The sequence below is a fragment of the Plodia interpunctella genome, chromosome 11 (assembly GCF_027563975.2).
Source record: "Plodia interpunctella isolate USDA-ARS_2022_Savannah chromosome 11, ilPloInte3.2, whole genome shotgun sequence".
NCBI classification, from domain to species: domain Eukaryota; kingdom Metazoa; phylum Arthropoda; class Insecta; order Lepidoptera; family Pyralidae; genus Plodia; species Plodia interpunctella.
Window position 1 is genome coordinate 1524468 of NC_071304.1, and position 24238 is coordinate 1548705.

The 24238-nt window shown below is 35.4% G+C and overlaps 1 protein-coding gene across 1 annotated transcript; it reads right to left on the bottom strand.

The window, feature by feature from the left end:
* Positions 1-1143: 1143 nt before the first annotated feature.
* LOC128673501 (uncharacterized) lies at positions 1144-22525 on the bottom strand. The gene is made up of 3 exons (XM_064436226.1): positions 22304-22525; positions 6120-7881; positions 1144-3087 (listed from the first exon to the last, which is right to left on the bottom strand). Exons 1-3 carry the CDS (start codon positions 22304-22306, stop codon positions 1352-1354), a joined length of 3501 nt encoding a protein of 1166 aa, XP_064292296.1. The 5' UTR covers positions 22307-22525; the 3' UTR covers positions 1144-1351.
* Positions 22526-24238: the final 1713 nt, after the last annotated feature.

The window sequence follows — 24238 nt, forward strand, 5'->3', positions numbered from 1 at the left end:
ATATGCCTGTGGACCCTGTTGTATCTACACTGCTATTATATTTGTATAGATCTAATATATTTACAACGTTCTCGTGGCCGATCACCCACAAGATGGACAGATCTCATTAAAACATCGACGAAGGGTTCCCTAACGGAGTGTACACGTAGTGCCATGAATAGGGAGAATTGGAGAAATATCACAAAAGCCGCAACAAGAATAACGGATGATCCATAACCACGACCACAGGAGTGTACGACTGAGAAGAAAAGAATATATTTACTTCATGAGTATCCTGTTCTCATCGGAAAGACGATGATTGAACATAAGAGCAATTGGGCAAATGTAATAATGAAACTGACGCTAATATGGAACAATATTGACAATGAGATAAGTAAAGGTCAAGGAGGTTAAACGAAACGGAAATAAACCCTATATAATACTCATAGCAACTGCCTACTTCTACATTCCATTTAAACAAAGTTTTTCCTTTGTTTTTGAATTTCAATGAAAATTAATTATAAATTCTTCTCACGAAGATCCCTTCATTATTTCCTATATTTTATGTTTCGCATTGTGATGTATGAATTGTGGTCGAGTGTTTTTAATGTCCCTGATATGAATCCCACTCGTTTCTCGTATCAGTCGTTTTGATCGAATGATACAAACTTTAGATGTTGATCGGGAATATTAATAATATTATAATAATAAGTGCATACAAACTTTGTATGTTGATCTGGAATGTTATAAAGTGCATAAATTACCTATGGCATTCTTTAAAAAATATATAAATATCTAGTTCATAGTAAATACATGAGACATAATTCTCTGATTAGTTCTATTATTACCATCAACGTGCCAACTATAAAATTATACATAATATATATATAATACTTAGATGATTATGGTAGATAAGCCTTTCAAAGCATTCGAGCTGCATTGGAATCTTAGTAATTGGAATATTATTATTAATTTCTCATCGAGATTTACTCGGAATATAGTGATGTCTGAGTAGCGTGTCGGAGATTGGACATTGGACCTTTAGATGTTCTAGTGAAGAATGTTGTTGTGTACAAAATTTTACACTAGTACTATATACTATATAACTAGTTTATATATACCGAGTGGGTGCCCTTTGACTCGTTAGAATAAAATTCCAATCGATTAACATATTAAAATAATTTATTACGTGTCATCGCTGCAATGTAAGCATTCGCACGCCATTTAAACAAACAACAAGTGTCACATTTCGCTTAAAACAAGTATAAATAAATTTCTATTAACAATACTAAATAATTATGCCTACTTGGTATACTTTTATATAAATTTGTATATTCACTTTTTAATAAAATATCACTATTACAGTCTAAGATTAAATTTGTTGCACGCAAGGGCCAGACGCGGCATTCATGTCGTCATCTAAAGTTATATCTTTTCCGTATCTACTCAAGAGCTCCAGGACTACGCCGTTGGTCCATCCAAACCCATCTTGAACTAAATATTCGCCGCCGGTCCCTTCTTGCCCTGGGTGCAATACACTGTACTTCTCGAACATTTTCTGCCACGTGCTGTAGCCTATGTAATTCGCCCGCAGCCACAACTTTGCTTGTTCCTTCGCCAATTTCTTGGCCCCCTCGTCGCCGCTCTTATCTAAACCAAATATCAGTATCGATTGCAGCGGCGGCCACGCATTAGGATAGTCCCATTGCTCCCCTGAGTTCAGTATCGATGTCGGCACGCCACCCGGGAAATCCAATGCTCCAGACTTGAGCAAATATTTAACTATTTGTGCGCCATATTTCGGAGCTAACTCAACGTCTACCGCCCCAGCCCATAATGGCGCAATAAAGCTAGGATAAAAGTGTTTTCTTAGCGACTTCGCGTCCATATCATAATCGTACCAAACCCCGTCCGCCGAATCCCACAGGACTTTGGCGATCGCATTTCGCCAATACTTGGCAAGGCTCCACCATTTCAGCGCTTCGCGGCGATGTTTCAGGTGACTTCGGAAGTCCCCGACAAGTTCAAGGGCACCGGCGAAAATAGCGTTAAGATCAACAGGCAGGATTGACGTCGTTCTGAGATCCGTCAGAGTGCCCAGCTCGCTGTTCGTCGCCGACACAAACCATCGCGAGGAAAAGTCCCAGCCGCTCTCTGCCGCGCTTTTTATTTGCAAATAGAAATTTTCTCGCTTTTCCTCCCGCATTTTCAGAGAATTTGTGTAGTCTTCGTAGTACGACTCCGGACGCGGCTCTTTCCTGTTGCCATCGGCAACATATCTCAGAAGAACATATTCTGTTTCATCTACAATAACATTCATTCTTTTATTATCGAGCCAGTATTGCAATTCTTTCTCTACTGTTGTAATGTGTTTTTCTATAAAAGCTATATCGCCAGTGGCTTCGAAATATCTTGCGACCATAGCAGTAAGCAGTGGTGGGTGACTTCTGCCAAAATAATAAATCCGGCCACCATTTGGCATGTAGCCAATTTTTTCCACTAAATACAGCAAGTTCTCAATCATGCCTTTAGCAGTTTCGACCATGTTGCTCAACAAAAGTCCTCGCACCATCCAATAGGAATCCCAATAATATAGCTCCTTGAATCGTCCTCCAGGAACAATAAATCCATTTGGCACGTAAAGCAGACTAGATCGTTCTGGGTGTTCAGCGACATCAGGATCCACTGTTCTCCCGAGCTTAGCCCAAATTTGAATAACGTCTTTTGCAAATTCTCGTAATTTGGGATCAGAAATTTGTTCTAAAATCGGTGGTTTAGGGTTAAAATCTGGTGGGTTCCAGTGCAGAAGCTGATTTCCATCAACAAAATGATTATCTACAAACTTGAGCAGCTGTTCGTGTGACGGATTTTGGTTGGTATCGTGCATCAGTTTCGCGAAGTCAGCCAGCGTTTCGTTTTCGGGAAATTTGAGTTTCAAATCTACGAAAGTCTTCGAGTCGGGATACAGCCGGGCGAGTTGGACTCTGTGGAGGAGTTCCCCGGAGCAGTATATGGAGGAATTGCACACCGATACCTTAGCGACGGCGTGCACACACGCGCCCAGTAATCCCAGGAAGGGGTAGATCCGTTTTATAGTGGGCATGTTTGCTTATCGAATTTCGCGGAGTGTGACGGATGTGGAGAGATAAACATAACATAGGCGCGCGTGACGCGGCGGCCAACGACGCGAGACGAGTGGCGGGTTGGGCCAGCGACCCGCGATATAAACAGACACATCGCGATTCATTACTGCCTCACTGTGGTGCATGTGCATCCCATGTCGACTGATGCAGCGGCGATCCCCCGCTTTCGCTGCCGCACTAGACTATGCGCACGCAACTAGGGCAGTCAAGGCCCTGACCCCAAAATACTGTTGAGTGAAATGAATAAACACTGTAAACACAACACACGTGCTCCGTGCGGAGTTTCGGAGCGAACTGTCTGTCACCAACAACGAGTGTCAAACTGACGTGACGTTTATCGCGCCGTGCCGTTGCCTATGGACGTTACTGCCAAAGAGTAATAAAGCAAGGTCAATGAACGGACTAAAGGAAAATATTCACAAAATTCACGTGCTATCTTTACTGTGATTAGAAATTAATTTATTAAATCCAATATGTTACCATTGGTTCTGATTTATTTTCATAACATCATCCGCTCAAACTTGTCTATAAACTTCATATTATACCTATATAGACTTTCGTGAGCTGAAACGTTATCAATTGAGCTGTAAAGAGCTGTATAGGTATAGATAAAATGTAAAACAATACTCGGCATGTTTTGCGTTGACTTTAAATTATTCCCAGATCGAACAGCCAACAGCACGGCGAGCCAAATTCATTGCAAATTCACCGCTGTTACCGGGGCACCATCAAAATTATGCTATCCTTATTAATACAACATTCCTTATCCAACCTTATTGTAAAACACAAGTCCTATTTCGCGTCTGTCTGTTGGCGATAAACTCATTAACTACTGCACGGATTTTCATGCGGTTTTCGCGAATTTATAGTGAGAATCCTGCGGAAGGTTCAGGTATATTATTTTTTACCGGGACAGGACTTCATACGTCTAAGCACTCCTGACAGACGGACAGACAGGCTTGTAACGAAGTGTTCTGTTTTTACTTTTTGAGATACGGAATGAAAGGAAAAATGTCTTAAATAAGAAGGTAGGTTACTAGTTTTGGATCATAGAACAGAATACTGTTCTACTACAGATTAATAAATCTGGCATTGAAAATAGAATTAACAGGCAGTAATTAAACACTTTGTAAGACACAGCCTTTTATTGTACATCCATAATACTTTAATAGGTAAAATAAGAGCAACAAATGTGATTTAAAAGCATACTTAAATATAATGTACAGTTTTATTACTTATAGATCACAGCGCAACGCAGAAAATTAGCAGCTTTTAATAGGAAATATTATATATATAAGTCATAGAATATTTCAGATAGTTTGTTTTGCTGTTGATAGGGATTAAATTAGCTAGGTATGACAGCTTCTTTCGTTTTATAAAAAGGACGACAATAAACTTGCAATCAATTCGGGCAACTTTGAATTTTAGCTGCATATTACATTTAAGAAGAATAAAATATGATTTGTAGAATATGATTACACAAAAATTCATAGTATTTTCACAAAATCCACTTATGATAAATTATTGTATAATATAATTGGAAATATAGAATTGAATAATTACAATACCTAGTATTTCACTTATTTACTACTTGGTAACATTTTAAAACTTGGTTTTACAAAATACATAATTTGAACTATATAAAAATAAAAATGCAAAAATTAATCGTTATACGATTCATTTAGGTAAATACCCTATATAAATTCTATAAAAGAGCTCAAAATCGATATCGGAACAAGACTAAATATTACACACTAATTATTTATTTAATTTACGTTTTTTGTTTAATATCTCCAAAATGAAGTAATTAAGCACATCTTTTGTATATAATACTGCTTGTAGCTATCGCCATAAGGATTTATTTACTCTACTTATATTCACTAACCTTCAAATAATTCGGTACGATCTAATATTGTCTTTATCTATATCCTATGGCACTTTAGGTGGTTCTCAGAGCGTTTACCGCGAGAGACCGCTGCGGCCGAGCTGTTATTACGATCGGTCAATTTTCTTGAGGAAGAAACGATGTTCAAAATAAAATCATTCAATCAATCAATAATAAAATTTGCATTAGTACAGATAAATTAAGTACCTAATTTAAAGACAGACAGTAATTCTTGTCTTTGTTAAAATTAAAATATATATATATATAAAGACAGCACGGCTGCAGCGGTCGAAACTCACTAAGAACCACCTGTATAATATTAACCCACAACCATAATAACTTTTACTTATGTATTTTTAACAAATCGATAGCACGGATTTTAAATCCTTGTGGAAACAGCATTTTGTACTTAAATAGGTACCTTCTAATTTAATGAAATAAATTTAATTAGAATTGGTAGTTAATTTTCTTTTAAAAATGTATATTACGATTAATATATATTTATATGTACATGTGTATATAACAACAAAAATCATCTATATAGGTAAATATTATATGAAAAACATTTAAGTTAATATTAATGTAAATAAAATAGAAATAAAATGAAACGTCTTATATCTTCTTATATTATAAGACGGTATATATATATGTATGTATATATATATATATATGTACCTTTGTACATTAATATTACAATATTTAACTGTGCAGTTAACTAACCAGAGCTGATAGTTCAATAAACAATATTTTTTAAACAGAGCTCAATCAAAGGAGTGTCATTACATAAGTACATGAAGTAAATAAATATACTTGAATATGTAATTTTGTGCATTTTCCAGCTACTTTATCTTCTCTTCTGTGTCCACTTACTCATAATTAATATTACATAAGATCTACCTGTGTATACATATATCTAACTTTATTATTTTACGGGTCGAACATGTACTTGTCTGCTTGTTACAATATCTTCAAATATCTGCACAGTCTGGAATCATTTAATCTATATAATTGTTTATAAATATATTGTTCATGTTTTACAAAAAAAGCAAAGAAAAACAATGTCCTTTTTATAGAACTTTTTCATGTTTTTCAATCTTCGTCTTAATGCTGACGTACTATTGGAATAACAAGTTTTCCATTATAGTCACTCTCGTTACTCTTAACATCTTCAGGATAATTGACCTCACTGGCGCTATTTCTTAAAGGATCCTTAGCCGTTAGCACACTGCCGTATTTCTTTAAAAACTCGAGGACAACTCCGTTCGACCAGCCGAACCCGAATTGCAAAGTATACTCTCCGCCATCACCGAAACCGCCAGGCGTTTGAACATCATATTTCTCAAACATTTGTTTATGCTCTGTAAACCCTTTGTGGCAAGCGCGGACCCAGGTTTGAGCGACGTCAAAGGCCAGTTTCTGGGCTTCCTCTGTGCCGATCATCTCTAGGGCATTCACTACAATGCTTACCAGCGGGGGCCAAGCATTAGGGAAGTCCCATTGCTCTTTAGTATAGTTCAACGAAGCGGGAATGCCTCCAGGATAGTCCAGACCTTTGGAGTTACGCAAGTACTTTACCACACGGTGAGCGTGCTTTTCTAAGAAGCTGTCTTCGATGGCTCCCATCCACAAAGGCGCAATGTTACTAGCGAAGAAATATTTACGGTGCTTCTTGTGACTCATGTCGTAATCAAACCACACCCCGCCCTCTTCGTCCCACAAAACATCCTCAATAGAACTCCTCCACTGCCTAGCTAAGTAACCCCAGTGTGCTGCTTCGTTAGGCCTTTTCAACACAGCTTTGAAATACGCCATGTTGTTTAGAGCGTTAGCGAAAATCGCATTCAAGTCGACAGGAATCAAATCTTTTGTGTGGATCATGGTTAAGTCACCATCATTGCTGCCATCTTGTTCAATGAACCAACGAGATGAGAAGTCCCAACCGCTTTCCGCAGCACTTTTTAGATCGACGTAAAATTCTCTTTTTCTATCTTCTGTTTCGAATTTTTGCGCGTTCGTATAATCTTCGTAATAGGATTCTGGTCGTGGACCCTCACTCGGAGCGTAATATCTGAGCAATGTATAGGTTCTGCCATCTTTTTCAAAGGCGACAATTTGTGTATCAAGCCAATATTTTATTTCCTTTTCGAGAATATCAATTTTATTTGCTAAGAATTCAGTATCACTTGTTTGTTCGAAATATGCGGCCACCATGGCTGTGAGTAGAGGGGGCTGACTTCTTTGCTGATAGTACCATCTGCTCCCGTTAGGGATATGTCCAACCTTCTCCACCAATTCCATAAGATTTTCTATGACATTTTTAACAGTATCAGTCATGCCGCTTACCAGCAGACCTTCAATGATCCAATACGTGTCCCAGTAATAAAGTTCCTTGAATCTCCCTCCAGGGATGATGAATCCGTGACTGACTGGTATCAAGCTGTGTCTGTCAGGATTCTCGAAAACCTTTGCCGTAACTTTCTTTCCGAGTATAGGCCATATATCATTGATATCTTTCCCGAATTTCCTTAGATCTTCATCAGCAATGCTGTTAAGAAACTCAGGGTTTTCGGTGTAGTCAGTCGGCATCCAGTTTTCCAATTCGGTAGTAGTGTCATTATTGAAGTACATATCAACGAATTGTCTCAATTGATCTCGATCGGGTTTGTCGTTGGTGTCCTTGAGTAGTTGATCGAATGCGGCCAGAGTCGTTTCTTGATCGTATCTCATCTCGTAATCGACGAAAGTCTTGGAATCAGAGAAGACTCGCGCCATTTGGACATGGTGGAGTAGGGCGCTGTCGCAGTAGACTGGTCGGTCGCATGAGGGGGGGAGGTCGCTGGCGGTCGCCAGCGCCAGGAAAAGTAACTGCCACATCTGAAACGATACATATTAATTGTTAGAAATTTTTCATTTAAGCCCCGATGCAAAATACGGGTATACGTAATGTATCTGGTGTGTTTACTAAACTTCCAAGTAGATATATAGATTTTTTATCACTCTTTGTCCGTAGATACTTAGTCAAAAATTTGCAGAAGTCAATTTTAGGATTAGTCATATTAAAATTATGGGGATTGTCTGGGTAGAACTGTTAATCTATTTATATACTGTACGCTGTATTACAAGTTATTATACTATTGTGGATGGAGACAATATACTAAGCCATGTTACAGGTACATAAAAGATCGATAAATCAATACAATCACTGTTCTATAGTATTTTTTAATTCTATTATAATTTCATGAACATTCTAAGATGGAACTATATAATTCATTTATAGAGATATAAAAAAGAATAACAAAGTTTCTAAAATTAAAATTAGTACAAATTACATATGATCTCTTTCTAAGTTTAAAACATATAGGTACCTATTAAGTACTTACAGCTAAATTTTTTGTCTATTTTGCAAATCGAAACTACTACACGTATCGACTAATGCTCACAAAAAAATAGACATCTGCGAATATAGAATAATTAAAATAATAAATTATTGAACGCTTGATTACCTAAATAAATGACCTTAGATAGACTGGTTTGGATGTTAATACAGACAGGCTAAAAGAAACAGGATATTAGTTTTTATTGGTCTTAATAGCCTGAGATTTTACCTAAGAAATGAAGGTGGCATTAGCTTTATTCTTAGGGGTTCTGTATCTCAATCAGAATCAGTCACAGAATCCGTGACACCTCGGAGCCCAATAAAAATCTAGTCGAAACTTCACACACAACTTTAATACGAATTTAGTCATTGAGCGAGTGAGTACAACCATCAAAATGCGATTCTTTAAAAATAATAAAGTCGCCTACTACGAACCTGACTCGCCCTTGAAAGGTTCCGTAGTACAAGCTTAGATTAAAATTTAAACCAATTTTCGTTTTTGTTGAATCGCGTCATTCAATAAACGAGCTAGTCATTCAATCAAATAGCAGATTCAACCAGACGACTTCGACATATATATAGTTGATGAAGTATATTTATAGTGTACCTACCTAGTCTTAATAGTTGCGGTATAAGTGCCTGTGACATACAGTCCGACAGTGTGACATACAATCTTTAAGGATTTCTATTTTTGTTTTACGGCTACGGAATCCTAAAATACTTATTACCTTTTTGGCAGTCGCGTAAGAAAATGTCTAGAGCGGCGACACGCCTTATCGCAGTCTTGCTAAATACATCTGTCATCTACTTATCAGTTTTTTTCTACTGACTCGCCTTGACCTATTAGCTATAATATTTTGGCACTGATGTGCAAAATACTTCAAATAAGAATAGGCTCAGACAAACCGTAATAAAAAATGATTTTCAGATTGCTAAGATAACTTAGACGTGGTCGGAAGTCTTTGATGAGAAAGTAGTCTTTGGAATTACGGAGAATCAATAAAAATAGGTTTTTATTGATTCTCCCCAATTCCAAAGGTAATCAAGGAATAGCATTTTCAAATCATTTTGTGCATATTTTGGACTAGACGCAGCCTTCGTATGCTACCCAATCCAACTTACAGTAATTATTCCATATTTTTTTCACCAAAATCATTGGGTAATTTATTAATTGATTTATATACACAACATATACGTATATAGGTATATCCCTGGCCGTTTTTCAGCTATGGTGACTGCCCACTACCGTTTCGGCGTTGTCTAAGGCTTCGTTGATGTGCCTTAAAATGGCTGAAGTATCCTATTTTGACCCTAAATAAATGAAAATGAAATGAATGAAAATGAAAACTAGTACAAAGGTACAGTAGCAAACATTTTCGATAATGCATGCTCGGAAACGATCAGGAATTTATACTTAGATATTATTCCCGAATATTTTTTCAGATCATTCCCGTGTTTCCGATAAGAATTATCTTGAAAATCTTCGGGAATCTTCAGAGAACAAAAAAATTCTCAGTAGCACTAGGTACAGGTAAAGTCTCCTGACAATCAGACGCAAGGTCGTCCCTCGTGACATTTTTCAAAAGAAACATGAATAAAAAGAGAGAACGTGTTTTATGTTTCAGAAATAATTTAACAAATTATTTCTGAAACATAAAACACGTTCTCTCTTTTCTTTACACAAAAAGGGGAGAAGAGACAGCATGTGACATTAGTAACGGTACGGATTTGTATGTATGGTTCGTGGTAGGCTTTCTGTACATTTCCAAGTCTCCAATGCTCGTATACCTACAAAAATCTCTTAGATGGTTAACGGCCTTGTGTTTTATCCGAGTAAAAAAAACCGGTCAAGTGCGTGTTGGAACGCGTACCGAGGGTTCCGTCAATTTCTTTTTCAAAGTTTTTTTATTATTATATAGGTACTTAAAACGGATAATATTTTCTTTTTAAAAATGAAGGCCAACTGCAACATTAAAATATCTAAATTAAACATAGACGGTTAGCAAAGCAGCCAATTAATGATTAAAAAGTTTATTTTTATCGCATTGACTTAAAATTTTAATTTTTCCCGGCTAAAAGAAAGTGAAGGCTTCGCTCCCGTAGGAATTTCGTTATAAAAAGTACCCTATATTATTCCAGGTTACATTCTCCTAATCCTCTCCTAATTCTTTCCATCCTCCAAATTTCCTAACAATCCATCCAGTAGATTTAGCGTGAAAGAGTAACAAACATACATAACATAGATACATACATTCTCACAAACTTTCACATTTATAGTATTAGTTGGGATTAATAGGATACTTAAAAACAGATACGGATATTTTGAGGAACGGATCCGAACCCTAAACAGCAAAATAATGAGATGATTTACCAGACAAATGAAGTGGAACTGGCTTGTAATGCTTTGCTAATCTCTTACAAACAAATTACACAATAGAATTACTTACAGTTTAGGTAACTAACACTGAATAACCAACAATACACACCATCGACGAACTCGGACAGATGTCGACGCGAGTGCACGAACATTGCGTAATTTGTATGAGAGCTTCCATTAACTGAAATTAATAACCAGCAATGTTCGCCGATTCCGTCGAAGTTCGGCGTAATGTACCGTGATTTGTATACGTGTGCTACAATAAAACTAAAGTAGGTAGCAACTGTTGTATATAGGAGGTATTTAAGAAAAAATATAATAGGCACATAGTTGAGTTTATTTGTCTCACTTTACGCACCCCCGCAGGTTTGCCCGCGGTAATTTCTTACGGAATTAGCCCTTTTTCCGGACCGATAAGTTTGAATCTTCAATTTTAATTAGTTTTGTAAATTTCCGTCTGCCTTGATCAGCTGTTAAGCAACAACAACATTCTCAAGAAGAGTAGAGCAGGCGGCGGGTAATAAAATCACAGCCAGTAAATTTAAAGTTTAGTTTTTACGGTAACGCCGTGATTCGCGGCGTCTCCAATACACACACGAAGGCGAAAGAATGAGATTATATGGTTTATAATTTCTTCGGCTAGACCAAAGTGTAGCCACCTGCGACCGGCTTCACCTGAGTCTAGCCGGAATGATAACGGCTAAACCTAGTTCTAGCCCAAGACAATTAGGCTATATATCCCTAAGTGTAACCCACTGAGACCGGCTGTACCTAGCAAAGGAATCATATTGTTTGGGATGAAAGGAGAAATTTATTAGTGGGACAAAATTCAGTGGTGACCATAACATATACAGACTCAAATATGAAGACGGGACAAAGCACTAGTCTATAATTAACTAAGCCTTCAAAGTCATCATCGACCCTGCCAATATCGATATGAGTTATATTCGTTTTCCTTGCCCGCATGGACACAGATAAAAAAGCAAGGTTAAGGTCCCTGGCCTTGCATTTTTTATCTGTGGCCGTTCGCGGCGTTAGCATTGCATTACAATGCACCACAGATTTCTGCGAAATCATAAATAAATAAATAAATAAAATAAATATATTAGGACAAATCACACAGATTGAGCTAGTCCCAAAGTAAGTTCGAGACTTGTGTTATGGGATGCTGACTCAACGATACTATATTTTATAACAAATACATATATAGATAAACATCCAAGACTCGGGCCAATCAGAAAAAGATCATTTTCCATCATGACCCGACCGGGGTTCGAACCCGGGACCTCTCGGTTCAGTGGCAAGAACCTTACCACTGCGCCACCGAGGTCGTCTCATAATATTATATAACAATAATGCGAAAGTTTGTGAGGATGTATGTATGATTGTTACTCTTACACATAAAATCTATTGGACGGATCATTATAAAATTACTAAATTAAATTTTGGTACACGGGTAGAACATAACCTGGAATAACATATAGGGTACTTTTTATCCCGAAATTACCATGGGAGCGAGGCCTCGGGGCGCAGCTAGTAATACATTAAACACAGCCTTATCGTCCAGTCTAGAGATGTTTTAAATATTACGGCTACACACTCTTTCATACTCGTATTTATTATAGACGCAAAACAAAGGGGTTTGACATATATTTTTCTTTTATCTATGGGTTTGACCAAGGATTAATTACCCGCCATTAATTATAAAACCATTATAAAACCTAAACATGGACCAATGAGAGCACAGATTTAGAAAGGTGCCCCGCGCTTGACTAACTGAGACTGAGAATAAAATTAAAAAAAAAAAACTTCTTCAAATTATCCATCCAAATTATCCATTATCTATTATGAATAGAATTATTTATGAGTGTAGAGGTAGAAGAGAAGAAGCACAGGTTTTGGAAGAAACGAGCGATCATGAATTTTCCAGGAGATGAATTCCTATATACATACGCGTATGGAACTGAAAAACAATCTGTGAGGACTCTATAAAAATATTAAGTCACATGGAAATCTCTGCTTATTCCCATGGGAAGAAAACAATATTGTAAGCAGTACCTATGTAGTGTTATAATAACTTTTCCTGAGACGTGACAAAAGTATTTAATGTAATTACTTTTCATAACTACATAACATGTCTGATAAAAATTTATTGGTCGCTTGTTGATAAAAACAAGAACTTTATTATCTCTTCATGAACTGTTTCTTTTTTAGTACTGTATAGAGTTTCTAGTACAGTCAACAGCACATCAAGTGACCCCGCATGAACCTCTATGGCGCGGTAATAGCAGCGATTTGGGTAGATTGATGTGCTGTTGACTGTACGTACATCTAGCTATTAAATTTTCTTGTGACACTTTGTTTGAATTTCTCAATTTGATACTTTTGTGTTACCTGTCGAGACTTTTAATTGGCACTCTGTTTCCTACTGTCGTTTCTACATATTTGTTACTTATAGCGGTAATTCTTCCTAAATAATAAAAAATATATATTGCGCAAAGTACATTAGAAAGTAACTGCATAATTTTTCCATGAAATACGTAATATTTATTTTTCATAAGGAAAATACTAGGAACTTACCTACGTGATCTAGTATATATTATCTATACTATTATTATAAAGAGGTAAGCGTGTGTGAGTTTGTGACTTTGAGAGTTTGTATGTTTGAGGCAGGTAATCTCCGAAAATACCGAACCGATTTCAAAAATTCTTTCACCATTTGAAAGGTACATTATCCAAGATTGCTAAGGCTATATTTTATCTTAAAATTCCTACAGGAGCAAAGCCCCGGGCAACATCTAGTATATTATATTATTAAAAGAGGTAAGCGTTTGTGAGTTTGTATGTTTGAGGCGGGTAATCTCCGAAACTACCGAACCGATTTCAAAAATTCTTTAATAAATAATAAATATATTAGGACAAATCACACAGATTAATATCACACATAGCTAGCCCCAAAGTAAGTTCGAGACTTGTGTTATGGGATACTAACTCAACGTTACTATATTTTATAACATATACATTTATAGATAAACATCCAAGACCCGGGCCAATCAGAAAAAGATCATTTTCCATCATGACCCGACCGGGGACTGAACCCGGGACCTCTCGGTTCAGAGGCAAGCACTTTACCACTGCTCCACCGAGGTCATCAATTTAGATATTATAATTATACCTGTGAATGTTCTCTTATACTCTTTTACTACTCTTATAGTCTTTTAATCCTGGGTTATCGCTATCTATAACTATCTATATATATATATATCGCTATATATATATATATATATATATATATATATATATATATATATATATATATATCTTTTGACAGGCATAAGTTGTATTGTATACCTATTGCTAAATAGACCTTCCGTAGAATCCTTGACGTTACATCTACGTGACATCCTACGAATTCGCTCACTTTATCCAGCATTCAGACTCATCAATTATGGTTCATGGCTATTATCTTATTACTTTTAAGTCACACAATAGGACATAAGACATAAACAAGAATCTATTGTTTTGAATTCATTCCTATTTAACCCAATGAACGTTACCGAAGTACGGGAAATTTTTGCCAAGGATTTTAACTAGGCAGGCGGTAAAATCATAGCAAAATCCTTACAAATGTTAAGTTTTTTTAAGCTAACATAGGGCTTCGCGGCGCCCGTATGGAACTGAAGACGCAGTGGATGAAGTAATATTTTGACAACTTAACATATAAATAGAAAAGGAAATATTAGACCTAGTAAATGAAAAAAGTACGTTATTAAAGGTTATATATTAATATGAGGCGTGGAAAAAAAATCTTACATGCATAATCTGTATCTGTTTAAAAACGTATCTGTTTTATACTGTACTGTACTGTGTGTTGTTGTGTACTGTATCTGTTTTAATGTAAAACTAAACCTAGCTATGTCTCACAAATAAATATTCTTATTCTTATTCTTAACCTACTTAATAGAAGGCAAAATAGCAGCGAAAGAAGAAAAGAAAAGCCAAGAAAGGCTTATTGTAAAATTGATGTCGTACAAGGAGGTTAAAACCACGGCTGAGGATAGAGAGAGATGGAAGAAACGCCGCCGACAAGAACGACGTTCTTATACAATGAATGAAACACGCGCATAAATAGAAATATAAGTACATTGCAAATCAAATAAAGGGGACAAACAATGATTTTTCCAGATACACTTTGTGACTGAACTAGGTATTTATTTATCATTTGATATCCTTATCACAGGATCCATTGAGAGATAAGAATCTTGATAACTGTGCCTAGTAAACACCACTTTCGGGAAGTACCTTCGAGTGTGTGCCTACAAGTGTCATAGTTTTCGCAATAATCAATTGTGTGGTTAAGTCCAAGTGGTTTGTTTGTGATTTTTTAAGGGCCGGGTTCTTAAGGCCTAGAGCAGCCGAAGGGCAGGGCCCACCACGAAAATTTATATAAATTTCATCTAGAAAAATAAATCAAAACTTAAGCTTCAGTATTTTTATATGACTTAATTTCAACCACTTTTTTTTTCAAGTCAAAAGTTCCATCCCAAGATTTATGCTATCTCTATGTTAAATTCCATCAAAGCCGGTGCTGTTATTTTTAGGTTATTCGTTACAAACAAAAATACAAATCTTTCCTATATTTAAGGCATTTTTATTATTTTTTTTTTGTTCTTGGCGAAAATTAAAAAATATATTAACCGTTAAAGTTAAATGTTACGGCTTGTTTATATATAACGAAATCAAAAAAAAAGACACCTAAATTGGCTTTATAAGTTTACGAGTAAACGACAAACTGCCGGCACGTGCATAACCCGCCACGCACTGGGCCCGTTATTAAAAACTGCGCTTATATTACACCTTACGCAAAACCCTTATTTTTATTGCGCATTTATAATAAGTACAACCGAAACTAATATGGCTGTAAGTAGTACAGACAACAGCACATCTTTACGCAAATTCCTTGCATTCTCGCCACTATTACTTACCGTCGCATAGAGGTAACTCGATACAAGTCCATGCAGAATAAATTGTCAGCCATATTTTGGTCAAACCTATCATGCCATGCTATCATTATATCTAGCTGTTCACATTGGTCAAATCAATGCTTCACTTTTCTTCACACCACTCCATAATTAAATATTCTATGACATCATCCTATATGCCTTTTATCCTCCTAAATGTGATGAGCCATAGAAGGATGATGGCTTGTGGCAAATGACGCACGAGTACCAGAGTACCAGATCCTGAAGGTCTCGACGAAAAACAGTTTTTCCGGATGTAGGGTACGTGCTGTCACGTCCATGCGAATGTCTTTGAGGAAAATATGACCTTTGCGGCGTGTTACTAGCATTACAGTTTCAATTTTTATAGTGGAAAATTATAGGTTAGGCCTTGGATGGAAACAACAGCTTAGTAAGTAATTTTGTTTGTTTAGGTTGATTTTTATAATGATCTGGTATGTGGATATTTTGATTTCAATTTCCTTCGATCCTGGAGATATTAAAAACAATTGTGCAACTATAGGATCGCGTCAGATCGGGCCGCGCGGGAATTGTATATATATATATAGACGAACCTGGTAATAATACATAGATTTGAATAATCGCTCTTCCAATTTGAACCATTAACTACAAATCGTTTAATTCTTCAGACATTTTTATGGATTGTTAAACACGAATTTTGTAAATTGCACTAAATAATAACATAATGTATTTATTTTGTGACAGTAACATTTTATAAACATCTGTTCAAATTTGCAAGACTACAATAACTTCGAATATATTTTATACAATGGCAAACTGTTTGTAAAAACTTAAGTTAATTATTACTCAAAACAACAATAGGACCTGACTTGTTCCCAACAAACTTTATAATACTATTTCTATCATATCTACTACTTGATGTTGCCCGGGGCTTCGCTCCCGTGGGAGCGAAGTGTTGAGATAAAATATAGCCTATAACAATCTTAGATAATGTACCTTTGTAATGGTGAAAGAATTTTTGAAATCGGTTCGGTAGTTTCAGAGATTAACCCGCCTCAAAGATACAAACTCACAAACGCTTACCTCTTTATAATTACATGTTGTCTGGTTTCCAACATATGCAATTAGGCTGAAATTTAAAGTAGTAATGGTTTAAATAAAAACAAAGACATGCATACAGAGAAAATAGTAACATTAGAACATTGTCTTTGTACCTATCTCGCATTCACATAATGCCCGGGGCCTGTGTTGGTCACAAGTCAGTGTCGCTCTTCGGGGGATTGTATTATAACATTTTGGTATTTCACATACACTCATTTTCGTTTCGTTATTTTATATCTCTACCTTTTATAAGCTGTTCTGTAATTTTAAATGCGAAATAATATTATAAAAGTTTGTTTGTTACTTCTTCACGCTCTGTCTAAGCACTCAACCTTGTTGAAATTTTGCATACAGCACCTTGAAGTGTGGAGAAGGACATGGGTACCATTCATCCTGGAAAATTAACGCGGGCGAAGTTGGGGGCAAAAGCTAGTAAAAATATATCCATAATTACGCGTTTGACCAACGTGTTATTGATTTTTGGTGTGATTTTAAAAGTAAAGAATGTGAAAAATTCATGTATAAAAAGTTTTGGTTTTTTATATAAGTGCATGTATTATTATATATATATCTTATCTGCAAACTTGACCTACTTTATTTTGTTATATAATAAGGAAATTGATCCCTATTCTTTCAAATCCGAAACCAGATCACTAGCTAAACGCGCGCGCTCGGCACGCTATCAAAAATTATACAGCACACGAATTTATTTTGTAACTTCGCTTTTATTTCTAAGGTGTTAGAGTTAGAGTTGGTTAGGTGCAACATGTTGACTGTACAGGATTACACTCATATTCTACTAACATGTACGTGTAGTTGATCGTACTAGCAAAATTATCTATTTGAAATAATATGAAAACTATTTTTTTATATTAATTTACGATTAAGTTTTTTTTGACTTAATAGTTATTTTAGAACAAGACCTCCACAAAATATTTACGCTGAAAATTTTATACTTACTCGTTAATTTAACATTTTCACCAAGTAATAAATTTTAACCATAAATTCCATACGTCCTTAAATAAACTGCCTCACTAAGAGTTGAAAAATGCGCGAAAATTCCCATTTTTAAGGTTAAGTGTAAATACATAAATTCCGAAGGTTTTTTTCCACAATATTTCATTGCAATAAACTAATAAAACGGTAAAAATACCGACAAAAAGTATGTTTCTTTCGGAATTTTCAGCGCTACCACGATTACGACTTGGCCAAAATAATTTCCCCAGATCTTCACACTATACATAGTGTGTAAGAAAGAGTTACGGACCGGATCAATTTAATAATGATAATACGTAATACCAATTTGAATGAGCATGTCAGGTTAGTTACTGAATAGAACTTTTGATAACCTTCGTGGCACAGTGATCACCTGATCACCGCGCCGCGCCGCGCCGCGCGATATCTAGAGGTCCTGGGTTCGATACCCAAAGCAAGTAAATAGGTACGTGGCTTCAACTAAGTCGGGTTCAACTAGATAGTGTTTCATGTACCAAATAAGTTTATCGACTACTTAATTAACCTGTGCGACTAATGACTAATTTTAGCGAAAAACAACCCATAAATTATAATGTTTAGCCATTTTTAGGCGATTTAAATGCCTTGAGAATTCGAGATTGTATTTGGTTCAAGTTCTGAATATATGTAGCGAAGTTTAGTTAATAATGACGATTGCCAGCAAATATACGAAGTTAGTCGTACTAAGATACATTATAATATTAAGATTATTATTGCACTATGTTCGTTGACAATTAAAACAATATTTTAGGCAAAATATTCTATAACGTAAATAAGCAGTGATTATCAATTAGGGCAAGATATCTTGTAAATGTACTAGACAAGATCAAAGAGAGAAGAACGTTATTGAAAGCAATAGAGACAAGAAGGGGACAGATGTTTGGCCACCTTATACGACACGACAACTTTATGAAATATCTGATTGAAGGAAAAATCGAAGCAAGAAGAGGAAAAGAAAAGCCAAGAAGGGCATTCCTAGATGAAATAAAAAATTCATAAGTAGAAAATCTTGGAGAAAAGAAAATTTCCAGTAAATTGTATTATTGTGCCATCTCTCGTGTATAAACAGAGTTAAGTACTGTTTTCATAATACCTGATGCTGGCTACAAACTATCGCCAAACTCAGACTGAGCCGACGCGACGCTTATTTACTGCAATTCGCTAAAATATGGGAAATAGACATATGGGGCCCGATTCTCACGCAATCGATCTTCACTTCATCAGATTTTTCTGAAGGTAGCAGATGCTACTGTTTCTGCATTTAGAAAAATCAACCAATCAAAAAAAATCGATCGAAGATTTTCGTTAGTAAATTTGCATAAAACGATCGAAAATAATTGAGGAAAATTGATGAAGTGAACTTCGATTATGTGAGAATCGGGCTCCAGATATCTGGGTATAAAATAAAATGTATAAATGCGTTCACATAATGAAACACGACAATCAAATGTCATTTTAATTGATCAATTTTATTCAGTAACATTAAATATTTTTTTGTTCTCATTAAAGTATATATAAATAATAATTAAAACGCTTTTTGACTCCAACATTTGTGACGTCACATGTGTCATATATATTTTTATAATAAACAAATGATTAAAAGTGTATCACTTGATTGCAACTACCCTTTTGTCACAGACCATTTAGCCTAAAAATGGTCTGTGTCTATATTGTTTTCCGATAGTGTATGACCGGCATAAAGATATGTTCATTGCTTGCTCTACTTTTGAGATACAATATAATAAGCACTCGCACCTAACACACGATAAACACATGATTTGCAACACATACACGACTTTCACTGCGATATGTAGGCTGATGGTCGGATAAAGTCAATCAAATTGACTGTGGCTACCCCATGCCTTCCCCGGCGATGCAAGAGGTGTCAAAATTGCAATTGACCCGGCACTAAAATGTTATTAATTATAATTGGCCGTGGCATAATTTTATTTACGGTGAAGTTTGTACAATAAATGAATACTAGGTACATCATAATTAAGGCATCCATCTTGTAGCAAACTCACATATTTATTGTTGAAAACCACATGAAAACCGTACAAACATCCTTACTTTGATAGATAATATACGAGTACAGGGTTACTGGTATCAAACGCAAAACCTCCTAAATACTACTTAGGTATATCATAACAAGCAACTTTTATTCTACGACTTTTCGTGATTTGTGTGTTTATTTTTTTCATATAAAAAAAAATACAATCTAATTTGCGATTCTACACATAAATAAATAAATATATTAGGACAAATCACACAGATTGAGCTAGCCCCAAAGTAAGTTCGAGACTTGTGTTATGGGATACTAACTAAACGATACTATATTTTATGACAAATACATATATAGATAAACATCCAAGACCCGGGCCAATCAGAAAAAGATCATTTTCCATCATGACCCGACCGGGGATCGAACCCGGGACCTCTCGGTTCAGTGGCTAGAACCTTACCACTGCGCCACCGAGGTCGCCCTACACATCTTAAGTAATATCCAAGCTCGAGACAGTGCGTATATCGTTATCAGAATCGAACATTTTATAGAAACAACAACTAAAAAGAAAAGGAAAATTTTTGTATTTATTTATTACGTGTAGACAAAAGTCGTAGAACAAAATATATTAGTCTCTATGTACTTTATGCGCCTTTGGAAGTTTATGCGTTAGATACCAGTAAGTCCCTGTATATACCCTGATAATCTATGTTTTTTTTTAATATGTAAGGTTAAGGTTAATATTATCCTAGTCTCCTTGTCTGTATGAAGTTTGAACGAGATAAACTAAAAAAAAATATAAATCCTGTGCTATAAAACTACCGGACAGTTTTTTTTCGGTTTCACCAATAGATAGTGACATTCCTGAAGAACGTTTAGGTATTTAGTTTATATTGGTTTTACCTGAACAAAGCCTGGACAGGCCACTAGTACGTATAATATAAATTACACTCGTGTAAAACAGAAGAATATGACAGAAATTATCTAGACTTTATGTGACCCATTCACCTACAATATTACCGCATTATGGTAATTAAAAAAAATTAAAAAGCGATGCGAATAAATTAAAAAATTGATTTTGAACATTGGCTAAACATTACCTAACCGCACATTCAAAGAACATTAAAATAAATCTGTCTTGATATCTGGTTTTTGCTCGACGTGGTTTTTTTCTTGCTGTAATTATGAAGCCACAGTATTATCATCAAATCTTAACATTAATTTATACAATTAAATCCGGTCACTACTAATTAGACGAAATAATATAGGTAGGTGCCTAACTATATAAATTTTATACTTAGATCTAACTGCACGCACACTACGCCGACCTACAAACGCCGCAGACGGGAATTATCGTACATTGCGTAGTGTGTATGAGAGCTTTTATTTACCGCTAGTAAAACCAACACTGTATATCAAAACCGCAAAATTTGGCGAACAGTTTGCTGATTGTATATAGCCGGCACTGTGTTCATCACATGTCAGGTTTACTTGTAATTCTTTCTTTGATAACGATGTTGAGAATCAAGTAACAAAGTATCTATGTACTAATTAAATAAATATAATTAAGTATATTTTCTTTCATCTTTTTCTGTCATAATCTCTACTAACCGAAGGTTGAAGATGGAAGCCTGCTTATTTGTTGTAATGTTGTGGTTTTTATGGGCAATAATGTATTGTATTATATATTTTCTATCACCTACCGCCCGCGAAAAAAGGCGCGGCGCGGCGGCGGCGGTATTTATTTCCCAGTTTTTTTAAAGTTTTTTCTTTAAGTTCCTAATTATTGCCAAAGATTGTGTGCCATATTAATTTCTTGTACTACATAAAACATATATAAATGACTGTGTGTTTTGTTTCTGTTCTTGTGTTGGTTTTTCTGTAGTTTAACCTCAAAGCTTAAAGCCATATACCCACCTTGTACCCTAGTCAAGATTTGTCAAGCCAATTAAGCAACAGTGTAATCTACTCAAAAGAAAGAAATAGCTGGCAAAAATGTGCTTTAATTATTTTGATAAATTCAGCCGCATCGCGTTCATTATTGGATCGATCCAATAAGTGACCATCATTACCCGACCTTGTTGCACGCCATTATTAATTGCATAAGGAAATATATCTCCGCAATTTAAGTATCTTTCTATTCTAGCATAATTTTCAACTCAATATTCGAAAGACCGGTTTGGTGTTTGTTTTTCATTTAGACGAAAATTTATAGTCTAAGAATAAAAGCTAAATAATAAGATATCTTGAGGATATCTAGATATTTTTATTATAAAAAATTACGACGCTGCAAATATACTTAATCCAAAAATAATTTGATAATCTACCTGAATATTGAAATTAGATAATGAATAGCTTGTTATTTTTTTTTCTAGTATACAATACAACTAGGTATACAATATATATATCTATACAATATTTGTTTGAAATTTAAAAAAACTTACCATAAAGCAGATTTTTTTCTCAACTTGTTAGATATCAAAACTTCAAATTTGGAATAACGTTTATTCCGTCATATATTTTTAAATGCACGCACTGGCCGTCGAGATTAGTTAGTGATGTGATAAGATTTATCGGAACATTATTCGAATGGAGTCGACACGTGTGTTTTATTCGAATGATGACAACTTACTGTGGGCTTCGCGGATAGCGACCGGCTAAACTTTGGAAGGCCGCACGCGCACTGTTTATAAACCTACTGAACAGCTGATAAATCGAGAGCCGAGCTCTGTATCGATTAGCAATTAGTGTCTTCATTGTTAATTAAAAGTTTTCTATTGATAGGGCGAAATTTGTAAGGTTAATACCAATATATGTTATCAATTGCAACGTTTTATATGCATGTAAGTATATATATACGCTAGCAAAAAGGTTCGTATTTCGCAAAATCTTTTTAACGATATCATGACCTGGAATAACAAATAGGATACTTTTTATCCCAAAATTCACACATAAGGGATAAAGACGTGTAATGAATACTTTATCTATATCTTTCAAATAATTTCCTGTTGTTAGATACTGTTATCTATAGGTGAAGTAAACTATGCAAAGTATAGTAAAAAATAATACAAAGCAATCCATGTAATTTATTGTCACATATTTTTCTCGTCCATTGTGTGTACTGCGTACGCGCATGGCCACATGTTTTCTAGCTGGCTGCTGGTCTTATCTCCTTTGAATGCCACAGGTGTGTCCTCAGCATTATCGAGTCCCGCAAGCCTAGCATGAGCCTAGTACAGGAGTACAGATTGCCGCCAAAAGTTAATTAAAATTTTGCCGCCCTTTCTTATCGGCGGGGAAAATAAAGTTTGCAAACTCCGTTTTTTTTTTTACAAATCTTAATATTAAATTCTCAATAAAATTAAAATAGACTAGAATAGGGATTAACTTTCGTGGTAAATAAATGTATAACTTTAGAACATTAGGATTACTGGTATTAAACGCAAAACCTCCTAAAGACTTTCTTCATATAAAAAAAAATACAATCTAATTTGTGATTACACATTTTAACACTATGCAATAGCCGAGCAACACCAGACAGTACAGTAGCGTTATGTAGAAGAATCGAAAAAAAGGAAAAATTTTGTAAGTATTTATTACGTTTAGACAAAAGTCGTAGAACAACCTTTTGCGCCTTTGGAAGGTTATGCGTTAGATACCAGTAACCCTGTATAATATTTCATTTATTTTTAAACAAAATTAAACAAGATTAGTTCACATTATACTTACATACCTACCTATATCTCGTTAGATACACAGAGTTGTAGTTCCTATGTGACGACACGTAGCATTGCAGTCAGTCACATTATACTTAGTCAGTCAGTGGTTTTTTCCTAAGCTAAACCAATTTTTTTTGGAAAGCCCCGGACAGCATACAACACTAACATTACCTAACGGATACAATCAGGTAAAAGTTTTTTTTTTTACTTTTATCTGTTATTCATCAAATGCTTGAACCACACTTGAGCTGAAATTTTCGTAAGAATGGAGTTTGCTAAGTAGTTCTGTAACTTAATGTCGAAGTAAGTCCAGAAAACTTTTGAATTTTGTTTTTTTTTTATACAGAGCATTGGAAATACATTTCCACAAAAATATGGTTACAAAAGTCATACAAACTACTCAATACATCGCAAAAAAAGTCAACGTGTTTTATTCCACGCAATAGCCACGTACCTACGGCATTATGAATCTTAAATCGCAATAGAATAGGACCTGTGCACACAGTAGGTACAATGTAGAGCCAACGTTTTCTACATTGGAGTATAATATCCTGTGCACAGATCCCACGATTGTCCATGAACAAAATATCTACTTAATTACTTACAATAAATATGCCCCACATGATGCAAAAACCCTTTACAAAGAAATTTCCACACGCC

What these genes read in the sequence shown, in the direction of transcription:
- LOC128673501 (XM_064436226.1), bottom strand. An exon ending in ACTTGTTATTCCAATAGTAC is followed by an intron (nt 3,088 to 6,119) that starts GTCAGCATTAAG and finishes AAATTCGATAAG; the next exon opens with CAAACATGCCCACTATAAAA.